Source organism: Lutra lutra, chromosome 13 (genome assembly GCF_902655055.1).
Source record: "Lutra lutra chromosome 13, mLutLut1.2, whole genome shotgun sequence".
NCBI lineage: Eukaryota > Metazoa > Chordata > Mammalia > Carnivora > Mustelidae > Lutra > Lutra lutra.
Genome location: NC_062290.1, coordinates 88,122,655 through 88,134,610, shown reverse-complemented (window position 1 = coordinate 88,134,610; position 11,956 = coordinate 88,122,655). Strand labels below are relative to the sequence as shown.

Genomic DNA, 11,956 nt, shown 5'->3' with positions numbered 1-11,956 from the left:
CCAGCACACCCCCTGCATGTCCCACAGTGGTCCAACTACTTCCTGCCTCCCCACCTTCGCTGGGGCTGGTCCCCTGCCCAACGGACCTTCTTTACCCCCTTCTTCTATGCCTCTCCCCGGCCTTGCCCAGTCCTTCAGACGCCAGGCAGCTCAGGCTGCTTCCTCTGAGCTCCCTTGGCCTGACCCTAGGTGCTACTTCGGGACCAACGCCACGGTGGGCACACAGTTGGCACTTACTGTTTGCAGAATGAACAAGGGACAGTTTGGGTATTGTCTCCCAGGAGCACTGATGGTGGGAGTGTTTCCCGTGCCAGGGCCAAGTTCAGCGCCATAGTGTCCAGACCTCCCCAGATCTCACAGCAGCCTGGCCAGGAAGGCACCATTGTGCCTTCTTTACACACATGGTGACCGAATGTTGTGGAACCTTGCTTGAGGACTTGTAGCTCAGAACAAGGAGAGCTGGGCTTTGAACCCAGGGCCACCTGACTTCGGAAAGACCGTTAGAGAGTCCCTCTTTCATTTGGGGCTGTCTTTTTTCCCTGGAGGATTTTCCACCCATGGAGGAAGTAGGCCTAATGTTCCCCTGTTCTCCCTGGGCCCTGAGAGCTCAGCCCCAGCTGTCATTTGGGAGTGTTCTTTCCCTATCCCGGGCCTCAGTTTCCCTGCCTGCAAAGCAACGAATGACGAGCCAGTGTCAGGCTTATGTAAGCCACTTTTGGTGCCCCATGACACCTGTTCGAATCCCAACTCCACCAACTTTGGGGACCAGTTATCTCACTGCACCAGGCCTCTGTTTTCTCATCTGCAAAATGGGAACAACTGAGTTCAAGGGGCTATGAGCTCCAGCTGAGCCTCCTTGGTCAGGGCCTCTAAAAGGGCTCCTTGTTAGGGTGATTGTTTTCAGCTGCCCCCCGGGAGCTGCCGGATGAGCCTCACCAGCTGGCCCTGGAGAGGGTGGGATGGGAAAGTGGGGTGTGTGGGGAGACCAGCCTGGAGCCTGGGCCCTCCCACGCCACTGCCTCCCCCCCACACACGGGGCCCCCCACCCAGCGACAAAGCCCGTGGCACTTCCTCTCCCCGCCTGGCAGGCTGCCTGGGCCAGCCCCTTCTCTAAGGAAGCGCATTTCCTGCCTCCCCGGCCAGGCTGGATGAGCCGGGAGCTCCCCACCGTCATACCCCAGCCTCCATCCGCATCCCCAGGCCAGGACTGCTGCCACAGCCGCCATCCGCAGGAGCCCGGCACCCCCTCCCCGCTCACCCTTCGGCCAGCGACCCCCGGCCCGGCCCTGCGCCCCTGTGCCCACTTCTCCTGACCCCTCGGCTGCCACCTCAGAAGGCTGGAGCAGGGACGCCGTCGCTCCGGCCGCCTGTTCCCCTTGGGTCCCTGTTCGCGCCCACGCCGGCCCCCACGCCCGCCCGCAGCCCTGCCCCTGGACACCGGATAAGGCCCAGCGCACAGAGCCCTTGGTGGACAGCATGGACCGCCACACGCTGCCCCCGGTCGTCACCCTGCTGCTGGCCGTCTGCAGCCTCAGGCCCACAAGTAGGTGTCCAGGGACCCCGGGGCGGGGAGTGGGGGGCGGCGGCCGTGAGATTCGGCCCCAAGTGTCCCTGGCCTCTAACCTGGTCCTGACCTTATGCCCAGTGGGGCTGTCCTAGGGGGTCTGGACAGCCCAATGTGGACACCATAGGGTGACCAACCCTCCCGGTTTGACAAGACAAAGAACTTTTAGCCCTAACCGTCTCAAGCAAACGCGTGTGAGTTATTTGCCTCAGTCTTGGCCTCTGGCGTCTGCCCTCCTAGCTCTGTCCAGTTTCTCCCCAGGAAGCCCATGTCCTAGAGTGCTGTGCAGCCCTGGGAGGGTCTCCTGCCCTCTCTGGGCCTTAAGGTTCCCATCTGAGGAACCTGTGGGGAGGAGGGTGTGTGGATTCACAGTCAGTACTAGGGCTCTTGGTTCAAATCTCACATGGCTGCTTCCTGGCGGTGTGAAGTTGAGGGATGGCCTTCGGGCCGTTGAGCAAAGCAGGGATGGGGACGGAATTCCTCTGGGGCTGCTGGGCGGGGGCAGTGTGCTTGTAGAGAGAGCTCGGAGCAGGCTGGAGGATTCTGTGTTATTATTGCGGCTTTATGATCAGCTTTAAGTTCCTGCCTCTCACCTCCCCAGGGCCTGTGAGCGGCCCCCAGAACACTCTTGAACTTAGCACTCTCTCTCTGCCTCTACTTACCCTCTGCTCCTCAAGATATGGCCCAGACTAAGGGTTCTGTGGGGGCGGCTCAGCCTGGGGGCTTTTCTAGGCGGTCCTGGCTCTGCGGCCTTCTGACACTGACCAGAGAGGCTGTGAGGAGCTGGGGACACCCAGACCTCCATCCCACTCATGTGGGCCTTGCCGTGTCCGCCCCTCACCCACCTGAAGCCATAAGACAGCCCTAGGGGCTCTCCTTGACCCAGGGCACATCCAGAAACTCCCTAAAGGATCTGGGGTTGGCAGTGGGAAGAGAACAACTGCGGCCACCTCCCTACCTGATCCCACCTTGTGGCATTTTAAAGTCCCCAGTCCTTGGTCTCTAAACCCCTACTTCACGGCTCACAGGAAACTGTCACAGCCACTAAATAACCTGGCACAGATCTGACCCTAGACTTGTGGCTCCTAACCACGTGTAATAAGTATGCATGCCCCCCCGCCCCCATATAGCTCCCAGCAACTCTGCGAGATGGCTGCCTTCATCTCCCCATTTTCCAGGAGAGGAAGTGGAGGCCGTGACCTGCCAAGTTCACACAGCCCAGACAGAAGCCTACCTGAGCTCCACAATAGGCCTCTAGGCCGCCCTGTCTTTCTTTCACTGCTCCCACGTTTCTAGCTTGATAACACTGTCCTCTCATCATCCAAGAAAGATCCATGTAGATCTTCAGGGCCTGGTTTTCTAGGATGGAAGGCAGCGGTGTGCTGGCAAATCATGAACAATGGGGTGGAGGGCGCTGGGGATGGTGTTTGTTAATGTCCAGGGTGTGAATGTTCCTCTATGGTTGATTTCAAGCTACCAACTCAGCAAGCTTGCAGGTGGGACGCGGCGACCCCAGCACTTTGTCCGATAATTTTACCACATCGATGCAACAAATATTTAAAAAATATTTCTCTTTAAGCTTATACAGTTTAATATTTTAAAGATTTTTTTTTTATCGGGGCGCCTGGGTGGCTCAGTCATTGAGCATCTGCCTTTGGCTTAGGTCATGATCCAAGGGTCCTGGGATTGAGCCCCGCATCGGGCGCTCTGCTCAGCAGGAAGCCTGCTTCTCCCTCTCCCACTCCCCCTGCTTGTGTTCCCTTTCTTACTGTGTCTCTCTCTGTCAAATAAAAAAATAAAATCTTTTAAAAAAATTTTATTTTTAAGTAGTCTCTACACCCAATGTGGGGCTCAAACCTACAACCTTGAGGTCGAGAATCACATGCTCCACTGAGCCAGCCAGGTGCCCGCAAATTTAATTTTTTAAAGAGACATTATTTGTTTATTAGAGAGATCATGAGCAGGTGAAGGGGCAGAGGAAGAGGGAGAAGCAGACTCCCCGCTGAGCAGGGAGCCCAACGTGGGCCTCAGTCCCAGGACCCTGGGGTCCTGACCCGAGCCTAAGCAAATGCTTAACCTACTGAGCCACCCAGGCAGCCCCCAAAAGTTAATTTTTAATTGTGTTTAATAACCAGTTGGAAAAATTAATAATTTATTCATCTCCTCCTGGGAGTGGGTATCAGTACCCCAGTGATCATAGGTTCAAGGACATTCCAAACCATCCAGCCCGATTCTTTGATAGTCTGGAAAACTGAAGCTCATGGAGGGCAGGCAGTGTGGAACTCAGATCTCCACGCTGGGGGATGGGGTGGGAGTGACCCTCACATCCTCAAACAGGCCTGAGAAATGGGTCCCAAACAGGTCCAAGAATGGGTCCAGCCTTCTGGGAACGCAGTTTGGCAGAATCTCTCAAAACCCTAACTCGTGTACACCCTCAGCCTTCAGCCCTTTGGCGCTGCTTGTCCAACTCCGTAAAGGTCTGTATGGTCCATAGGTACCTGTAACAAAACCCCAACTGGAAACCACCCTAATGTCCATCAGCCTGGGCCCTAGCAAATGAATCCGTATTCAATGACATGCAGCCGAAACAGAAAAAGCTGAATTTGTGTCTGTTCTGCTGTGGACCGATGTCTGGGACCCGGCCTTGGTCGCTCCAACAACAGTGACTCCATTCCTGTCAGAATAAAATAGTAACCGTGCACGGCACGCATGCGGACAATCCCGACGTCCCTGTTCTCCAGCACAAGCTTTCTCTAGGGAATTCTCTCTAAAAGTGTCTCTAAGATACTTTTTTTGCCACGTTGGAATGCTTTTTTTCTCTTTAAAAGACGAACATGTAGATTTTTAAAGAGCAATTTAATTATGTAGTCACTTCAGTCTACTCATCAAAGAAAACCGCTAAGAAGGGAAAAAAAATCACTTCCCAAGTTCCTTCATTAATGTCGGCATTGTTAGGTGGGTTGCCTACTAGTTTTTGTCCAACTCTTTTTTTTTTTTTAAGATTTTACTTATTTATTTGAGAGAGAGCATAAGCAGGGGGAGCAGCAGACTCTTCACTGAACAGGAAGCCCAATGTGGAACTTGATCCCAGGACCGTGGGATCATGACCTGTGCCAAGGGCAGATGCCCAGTTGACTGAGGTGTCCCTTTTGTCTAGCTCTTGAAGGTAGTTTTAAGGAAGATGGATCAACATTTGGGAGACTTGGGCACCCTTCTTTTGACCCAGAATGTTTCTATGTTGTCATGTAGACCCCATAACCGTCCCTTTGTGGTTCCAGAATATTCTTTCTCTTCGATGTGCCATCCTGTCATTTGTCTAATGAATCCCTTATTGTTGAAAATTTAGGTGATTCCCCCGTTGAGGCTAGTTATAAATACCACCGCCGTGCACGTTTTTGGTACATGCACCTCTTCCTGTATTTTGGAGCATTTCACTTGGACAGAGTCCCAGAAGGGTGGGGGGTGCTGGGATTTGAGGCCAGTGTCGGGTGGCTGGGATCAAAGTGTGGAGAAGCCTTCGCTGGAAGATGGGGCAGAGGCAGGACTTGGAACCTGGTGCTGCCCACCACCTGCGTGGGGATCTGGGCCTCTCCAGACAGGGGGCAAGTGACACAGCACAGAGACCACAGATACCCATCTCTTAGAGCCCGCATTTCAGGGCAGCTTCCCATTTGCCAGGAGATAAAAGGGGAACTGTGTGAGCCAGGAGCAGATGTGTCCCTGGGGACAGTGGGGACATGACTGTTGAGACTCTGTCTCATCTCAGCCAGACGGAGAGTGACACTAAGCCCCAGCTCCAGCCCCAGCTCTGGACCATTCTCCAGGTTTGAGCTGACTTCATAACTGGGACAGGGATGGGGGTGAAGAGACAAACATCCCCACTGACATTGACCCAGCCCCCACTCTCGGCCCCACCCCACTCTAGACCCGATGTGTACCATCAGGCTTAACCTTTACAAAAGCCCAGGGATGCAGACATTTCTGTCTCCCCCACCTCACAGCTGAGGAGACTGAGGCACAAGCAGGTGAAGGAATTCTCCCAAGTGACAGCCCAGGAATGAGTAGCTGGGGCTTGCGCCCAGGGTCTAACCACTGCCCCATTCTGCTTGAGGGCAGATGAGGTTTGGTCCCCTTCTTGCCCTGACACTGGTCCTCCCAGCTAGAGTGCCACTGGATCAGTCCCGACGAGAAGACTTTCACAACAAGGCTTTGAAGGTTGAACAGAAATTGACCAAGAGGTCGAGGAAAGGAAGACCATTGGTCTGGGGGAGAGCAGGGCAGCTGCAGGGAATGAGGGGTGTTTGGAGGAAGAGCTTACTTCTTCCGAGTGGGTGTAAGTTCTCATGAGAGCAGTTGCCAGTCCTGAGCCTCCTCCTGCATCACGAGCCTGTGGAGTCCTGCCCCTGTGTCATCGGACCAACTTTCGCAACAGCTTGATGAGGAAGCCGTTGTGATCACCGCCATCCCCATTGTATGGGTAATAACACTGAGGCATGAAAAGGAAGCTGAAAGCTGGCTGAATCCGATCTGAACCTTGGCATCCATCAGATCACTGCACTATTTTAAGATTTTATTTATTTGAGGCAGAAAGAGAGCACATGAGCAGGGGCAGAGGGAGAGGGAGAAGCAGACTCCCTGCTGAGCAGGGAGCCCGATGTAGGGTTCTATCCCGGGACCCTGGGATCACAACCTGAGCGGATGGCAGATGCTTAACCGGCTGAGCCACCCAGATGCCCCAGATCCCTGCACTTTTTAATCCCATGTTAGATGGTGGAGCATGGATTTGACCCTGTGGGCACTGAGGAGCCACAGGGAAGACTGGAGAAGGGATCCTTGAGGGCTCTCTTGTGGGGGCACTGAGCTGGAAGCTGGGACATCTGGGAGGCTATACTGGGACCCTGAAAGGAGCAAAGGGTGGATGGATAGCTGGGTGATTGAAGAAGAGAAGAAAAACAGAGAAAGCCTGTGGAAAGGCTCTACCCTGGAATTAGGAAGTAATCAGAGCCACTGTGTTCAGAACGCTTACTGGGTACCAGGCAGACACACAGCTACGTGCTAGAGCCGGATTGCCTGGCAGCAAATACAGACCCTGACTCCTAATAGCTGGGCGACCTTGGGCAAATTCTTGTCCCTCACGGATCTTGTCTCCCCAGGCATCAGATGGTTACAAGAGCAGCACCCACTCGCAGGGCTGCTGCAAGAACCATGTCAAGCCTCAAAACAGTACCTGGCTCTCAGTAAGCGCGATGAAAGCTGTTTTGTAAATGGGGAAACTGAGGCTCAGAGAAGTTAGGCTTTTGCTCAAGGTGACCCTTGTTTTGAGGGGTAGAGCTGGGATTTGACCCAGGTCGTCTGGCTGTGGTGTTGCTTGACCATTATTCCCTGTGGCCTTTCAAGGTGCTGGGGTGGCCAGGCGGAAAGCCCCGAGGTGGCCCTATGCTCCTGGGTGGGGGTGGAGGAGGAAGGGGACAGAGGTGGGGAGGCGGCTTCTAGGTCTCTCATTCGGGGCCGGGTCACCCAGGCCCCTAGCGGCGCCTCCTCCAACCCGGGTCCCGGGTCCCGGGAGGCCCTGGCGTTTCCCTTGGTGCCAGGGGATTGTTTTCAGCTCTGTCTGGGCCCGCCTCCGGCTCCGGGAGACAGGCCCGGGCGTCATACTCCCTCCTGTCTCCCCATTCTCGTCTGCGGGGTGGGGGCAGCCAGGATTCGAAAAGGCCCCAAAATAAATGGACCTCTTATCTGATCTCCCAGCCTGGCCCGTTATCTGATCATTACATAATGGCCAGGCCCATGGCCTCTCCCGCTGACGGCATGGAGGAGGTGGCCCCCGGCGGCCCAGGCAATCCAGGAGGAACTGGGGTTCCTGGAAGTCTGGGGAGAGGGCAGGGAAAGTCTGAAGGAAAGGAGGAAGGCACTGTGCTAATCTGCAGGCCAGACCCTGGGTCATGTGGCGAGAAGGGGGTCCGAGGCCCAGCCTGGTCAGCCATGCACTGTGTGACTCTGGCCCCTCCCGCTTCTCCAGGCCTCAGTCTCCCCATCTGTGTAGGAAGGGTTTGGACCAGGTAGCAGCCAAGAAATCTGTGTTCACTGAGAGGGAAAGTGAGAGAGAGGGTGGGGAGCATCGAGGGGTTTAGTGGGTCACCAGGGATTGGGACAACAGGAGGTGGTGTCAGCCCTTGCATCTGCTGGGATGAGGGGGTCTGCTGGCCTGGGACACTAGTGACCTCCAAGCCAGAGGTCCCTTACCTGCAGACCGCCCCATACCACCACTTCACCCCTACTCCCCTAAGACAGTCCATTCTTCTCCAGGGACTGAAGTCAATCAAATAATTGTAACCCAAAGAATCGCCATACGCCCTGTTCTTGCGGAATCCTCCCAACAACCTCCGAGGGTTTTGTGGGTGCTGTCCTCTTACAGATGAGGAAACTGAAGCCCAAAGGGGGGAAACTGTTCACCAAAGCCACATAGCTAGTAAGTGCGGGCCTGAGATTCAAACCCAGGTCAGCCTCGCTCCAGGGACCCTGCTTTGAATCAAATGCCATAGGACACTCGCACTGTGAGCCTTGCACACAGGACAGGACCAGGGCAAGGACTTACAAGGCCTGGAGTCGCCAAACGCCCTTGTCTTGAACTTATCCCTCCCAAGGTGCCCCTGGCGGGTAGCGTGGAGGAGGCCAGGGACGGCCATCTTAAGTCCTTCTCTGACCTCTGCGGGTTCCTGAGCCCAGCAAGGCTGGTTTAGGAGAAAGATGGGCTCCAAGGCCTGGGATTCAGAAGAAGCCTCCCTACCCCCTCTTCGGAGCTGGCGACGGCTAGACGTGCTGCCAGCCCCTCCGCGCCCATCTTTGATCTCCAAGAAAACAGGAAGTGAGCGCGACAAGATGGAGACACAAACTTCCAGTTGCCCCTTCTCTGTCCTCCTTCCCTCCTCCGGAGCCCCCCCTTCCTCGGCACATTCCTTAGGACGAGGTGTAGGGGCCTCATTTCCTCTTCCTCCTCTGCCGGGTCAGGGTGAAATTCCATTCCCTTCCCTCAGGACCTGTGTTTCCCGGCAGCCCAGGAGCAGGCTCCTGTGGCCCAGGCCTCCTCCCACAGCCGCCCTCTGAACCCGGGGCCACCCTTCTGGCTCACTCCCTCCCTTGGGGCCTGGCGACTCTTAATACTCTTTGGCCCCATTCCTCCCAGCCGCCTCAAGACGCAGGACAGGAAGTTTTCCTCTCCTGATCTTAGCTTTTGTCTCCCTTGGGAGTGGACTGGCCGGAGGCTTGGGTGTGTACACCTGTGAGCCTGGCCCCACAGCTAGGGCTGCTGGATGTAGCAAATAAAAATATAGGATACCTGGGGCACCTGGGTGGCTCAGTGGGTTAAAGCCTCTGCCTTCGGCTCAGGTCGCGATCCTGGGGTCCTGGGATTGAGCCCCGCATCGGGCTCTCTGCTCCTCGGGGAGTCTGCTCCCCCCCGCCCCCGCCTGCCTCTCTGCCTACTTGTGATCTCTGTCAAGTAAATAAATAAAATCTTTGAAAAACAAAATATAGGGCGCCTGGGTGGCTCAGTGGGTTAAGCCGCTGCCTTCGGCTCAGGTCATGATCTCAGGGTCCTGGGATCGAGGCCCGCATCGGGCTCTCTGCTCAGCAGGGAGCCTGCTTCCCTCTCTCTCTCTCTCTGCCTGCCTCTCCATCTACTTGTGATCTCTCTCTGTCAAATAAATAAATAAAATCTTTAAAAAAAAAAAAAAAAGAAAAACAAAATATAGGATACCCCGTTCAATTTGAGTGCCAGATAAACAATGAAAAAAATTTCAGTATAGGGGCACCTGGGTGGCTCAGTTGGTTAAGCAGCTGCCTTCGGCTCAGGTCATGATCCCAGCATCCTGGGATCGAGTCCCACATCGGGCTCCTTGCTCGGCGGGGAGCCTGCTTCTCCCTCTGCCTCTGTCTGCCATTCTGTCTGCCTGTGCTCGCTCTCTCTCCCTCTCTCTCTCTGACAAATAAATAAATAAAATCTTTAAAAAAAAAATTTCAGTATAAATATGTCCCCTGTGATAGGATATACTTACACTTTAAAAAATTAATTGCTTTTTTATTTATTCAAATTTAACCCGGTATCCTGCATTTTATCTGTCAACCCTGCCCCTAGTTGCACCGTGACCTCGGGGAAGAGACTTTTCCTTCTTGAGCCTTAGTTTCTCCGTCTGTGGAATGGACAGAATGATATCCGCCTTGTAGGGTAGCTGTGGGATGCAGAAAGCCCTAAGCCAGTGCCAAGTGCTAGGCGTTCAGAATGTGGGAGTGATTGTCACTATCTTATTCTCACCTGGGGCTCACTCTGGCTGTGTTTCCCCAACAGGTCTCGCAGAAACAGTCCATTGTGACCTACAGCCTGTGGATGCCAAGGTGACATACGTTACAAGTCAAGTTTCTAAGGGCTGCGTGGCTCAGGTCCCAAATGCCACCCTTGAAGTTCACGTTCTCTTCCTGGAATCCTCAAGGGTGAGTGCCTGGTGGCAGGGTTGGGGTTGGGGTCCCAGAGAAAGACCCAGGGCCATTAAGATGAGGGGAGCCTCCCTTGTGGCTGTCCCTGGAGCAGCAGGCTGTGTCCTCACCAGGGCCCCCACCAGGAGAGAGACACAGGCATCTCACAGGGCCAGTAAGGGATGGCATTCCTGGGGCCAGCATCACGGAGGTCTTCTGTATGCCACAAATCCCAGGTGGGAAGGGCTGGGTGGGGCCAGGGACAGAGTGGAGAAGAGCCAGGTGAGCAGTGGAATGGACCAGGTGAGCTGTCACCTGTGCACCTGTCATGATGGGGGAGTTTGCTGCTGCTTGGCAGACTGAAGCCTCGCACGGGGCTATCTCTCTGAGGCTGTTATTACCCTCACTTTTCAGAGGAGGAAACTGAGGCAGGCCTAGAGAGGTAAAGCCACATACTCAAGGCCAGAGTTCGCACTAGATTCTGGGAGACCCCAAGCTAGGCTGTGCCCTGGCTCCCCCAGCAGATCTGGGTTCTCGCAGCGTCTGGCCTGCCGGGGCTGGTGGCCGCACCTGGCTTGTGTGGCCTCAGTTCATGATAGCGATTCAGTGGCGTCAGCTCAGGAAGCTTGTGGCCAGGCTGCTCCTGAAACTGTTGAGTTGCCCTGCGTTTGTGCGGCGATAAGACGGTGCCCAGACCACCAATATCGAGGGGGGCCTGCTCCCCACCGCCCTGCCTGCCACCAGGACTGTGGGCCTCGATAATCCCCGAACTGAGATAGTGCCAGACACACGTTAGATGGTTTCCAAAGCCATTGTAATTTTTTTCAAGTTTGGCAATGCTACGGCACATGAGATTGGCCTCCATAAGCCCATTTTGTTTGTTTTGCTGACCAGGTCTCTGGGAGACATGGATCCCCCCACCCTAATCACTCAGCAACGGGCCAGAATCTGAGAAAAGCCCCTGCCAAGTGCCCAGGTCTGGGGGAAATAGACGTGTAGAGAGCCAGCCAGGATCTGGGAGATGGGTGCTCTCTTGGGGAGCAGAGGGCAGGGGTAGTGCAGCTGCTGTGGGATTAAACAGGGCTTCCTGGAGACAGCAATAGCACTCCTGGCCAAGAGGAGTGAAGGAGTTGGTAGGGAAGAACCGAGGACAGAGTGAACGCACAGACAGGTGAGCAGACTCTGGTTAGGGTCAAAATGTTGTTCATGGTGGCAGGAGCTTATAGGTCACCTTGGGACAAGGCTGGGGAGATGCAAAGGCCCTGCCACTGTATTGAGTCTGGTCTCCTGTGGGCAGTAAGAGTCATTGGAGGATTTTTAGGGGCATGGGAGGATGCCAGTGTAACTCATGTCATCCTAGAGATCATGACAATGGACCCTCCCGTCGCTCCCTACCTCCTCTGGGGGACTCAGTCCACGGAGCATCTGGCTTTCAATCGAAGAAGCCAGGCTGTGAACCCTGGGCCTGCCAGGCCTGTCTGCTTGAGGGGGTGGTGGAGACTGGGGCTCTAGCCTTGGGTACATTACGGCACCTCAGATAGTGCCTGGCACGCAGAGGGGGCTCCTTCCCTCACTCTGCCACACAAACACAGTTCCTGAGCCCAGGGACTCCGTGAAGAATCACAGAGTATCAGAATCCGGCCCAGGGTGCCTGGCAGATAGCAAATAGCCGTTTGCTGACTGCGTGAGTGCATTCCGAATGCACCGCTAGGTAAGAACACGGGCCCTGCAGCCGGACGTCTACACAATGAGCTCTGCCTTCCCGCCTTACAGCAGCAGGACCTCAGGCCTCTTCTCTAGGCCTTGGTCTTCCACGGGAAATATAGGGACGATAATAATACCTTCCTCGCGGGGGGTTTGCAAGGATCAAGTGGGGTAGAGCAGACAAATATTGGGGGCAGGGCTGCCAACAATGATATCTTG

The 11,956-nt window shown here is 55.1% G+C and overlaps 1 protein-coding gene across 3 annotated transcripts in view; it reads left to right on the top strand.

Annotated features, from left to right (window-relative positions):
* Positions 1 to 1,126: 1,126 nt before the first annotated feature.
* ENG (endoglin) overlaps positions 1,127 to 11,956 on the top strand; it is a 33,531-nt gene continuing 22,701 nt past the window's right edge. The window contains exons 1-2 of one of the 3 annotated variants that reach the window (XM_047699466.1): positions 1,127 to 1,543; positions 9,906 to 10,051. In XM_047699466.1, coding sequence (XP_047555422.1) covers positions 1,477 to 1,543; positions 9,906 to 10,051 — 213 coding nt within the window. In that variant the 5' untranslated portion in view covers positions 1,127 to 1,476. The remainder of the gene's footprint in view (positions 1,544 to 9,905; positions 10,052 to 11,956) is intronic. The other 2 variants (XM_047699464.1, XM_047699463.1) reach the window with 2 other exon arrangements.